The sequence below is a fragment of the Nematocida major genome, assembly GCF_021653875.1.
Source record: "Nematocida major strain JUm2507 chromosome Unknown 2236, whole genome shotgun sequence".
In the NCBI taxonomy this organism is placed as follows: domain Eukaryota; kingdom Fungi; phylum Microsporidia; genus Nematocida; species Nematocida major.
In genome coordinates, this window is record NW_025952880.1 from 1 (window position 1) to 1,520 (window position 1,520).

At 48.9% G+C, this 1,520-nt stretch overlaps 2 protein-coding genes across 2 annotated transcripts; both read right to left on the reverse strand.

Moving 5' to 3' along the window:
- Nucleotides 1-2: 2 nt before the first annotated feature.
- NEMAJ01_2387 (malignant T-cell-amplified sequence) lies at nt 3-341 on the reverse strand (the record flags this gene model as incomplete). The annotated part of the gene is made up of 1 exon (XM_047916224.1): nt 3-341. A coding segment is annotated over one exon (339 nt), but the record flags the coding sequence as incomplete, so codon positions are not given.
- A 165-nt stretch (nt 342-506) lies between these two features.
- Nucleotides 507-1,424, reverse strand: NEMAJ01_2388 (uncharacterized protein; the record flags this gene model as incomplete). The annotated part of the gene is made up of 1 exon (XM_047916225.1): nt 507-1,424. The coding sequence occupies one exon, from the start codon at nt 1,422-1,424 to the stop codon at nt 507-509; it is 918 nt and encodes a 305-aa protein (XP_047772182.1).
- Nucleotides 1,425-1,520: the final 96 nt, after the last annotated feature.

Here is a 1,520-nt window from a genome sequence, read left to right on the forward strand (position 1 = left end):
CCGACCTCCACAGGCGGGTATTCGGAGGTGCTGTGAAGAAGTCCTGGCGCCATTACATCTGCTCCATTTATCAGGTACTTTATCGCCCCAGCATCAACTACGACCCTCTTCAGCATCCCCGGGAGAAGGTGTACGCCCTTCACTGTGGGAATATACGCATTTTTCTCCTGCTTGAAAATGGGGACTCCATTCCTGAGGATGTAGCAGTCCTTCTCCGCAGTCCTTGCAGAGACAAGCACATCCTCCTTCCTGAGCATCCCCGACGTATCCACAGGGAAGAAAGCGCGAATCTGCTTCACTGCAGAGTTTGTGAGTCTATTCTTTGTCGCAGGGAGAAACATAAAGCAAAAAATATTCGCGTATTTTTTAACTAGTTAGATTTATTGAATAATTTCCTGCACAGATATTTCCAGCCGCACTAGCACTCTGGGACTCTCTGCAAATTTTGCAAAAATAAAAAATAAAATGGAAACGGAAAAACAGCTCCAAGCCACTCTGCACTTCCGCTACTTCCTGCCAAAAAGGCTCATTCTGCTGAGCATTCCAGATATTCCTGCGGGGGAGGGGGGCTTCTCCTGGGGCATGCGGATGTACATGGAGGATATATCGTACGTAACCGGGTGGAAAAGTATCGAGTTCTGGAGGGGGTTAAATGCGACTTTTCTGTTGATTTTATGGAGGTACTCCTCATCCATAAAGTTAGTTGCAAAAAGGTCCACTGTCTGTGCGTATAGAGCGTTCCACTGGGTCATATACCTCTCCAGCGTCCTTCTAGAGGCTTTCGTATTCCTCCCCTCGAGCAAAAGCATCCCTGCCTGGAACTTCTCGACCTTTGAGAGGGCGCAGATCACCTGGGAGTCAAAGTCCTCGGCACTTTTCAGCTGCCGAATTACTTCCCTGTAGTTTCCCTGTGCGAATTCTGCGAGGACTTTCTCGCTCCTGAAGACGAGCTGGACTCCCTCGAAGGAGTGCAGTATCTCCGCCTGGGACGTGGATTTCACGCGGAAAATGTTGCGCAGGGCCTTCTCTGGGATTTTCTCGACGATCTCGTTCATTTTTTCAACGGTTTCCTTATCCGTCTTTTTGCTCGCGTATTCCACGAAGGCCTCTGCCCGCAGCTCCATAAACTTCGTGAATGCAGGATCAGCGGAGTCTTTTCTCACGTTGTAAACAGCTCTTTTTAGAAGGGACTTTTTCAGCTTTCCCGTTTTCAAGTATCTCGCCCTCGCCCGGAGGAACTCCCACTCGGCCCGCATTGCGCCCTCTATCTTCCTGTTTTCCTCCTGCTTCATCATTCCCTTGAGAACTTCCATCGCCCGAGTATTCCTCATTTCTAGCTGTGCTGGTGGTCCGTATACCATATTCACTATCCCGCTTAGTCCGCACCTTTTTAAAACTGTTCCAAGCCCTCTGAAGTCTGGCATGAAAATATAAAAAATCATTTCTATTTCTGCGGGAGAGAAGACTCTGGGAGTTCGGGTTTTGAAAGTGGGGCTCAAACTCGCGCATATTTCAGCACT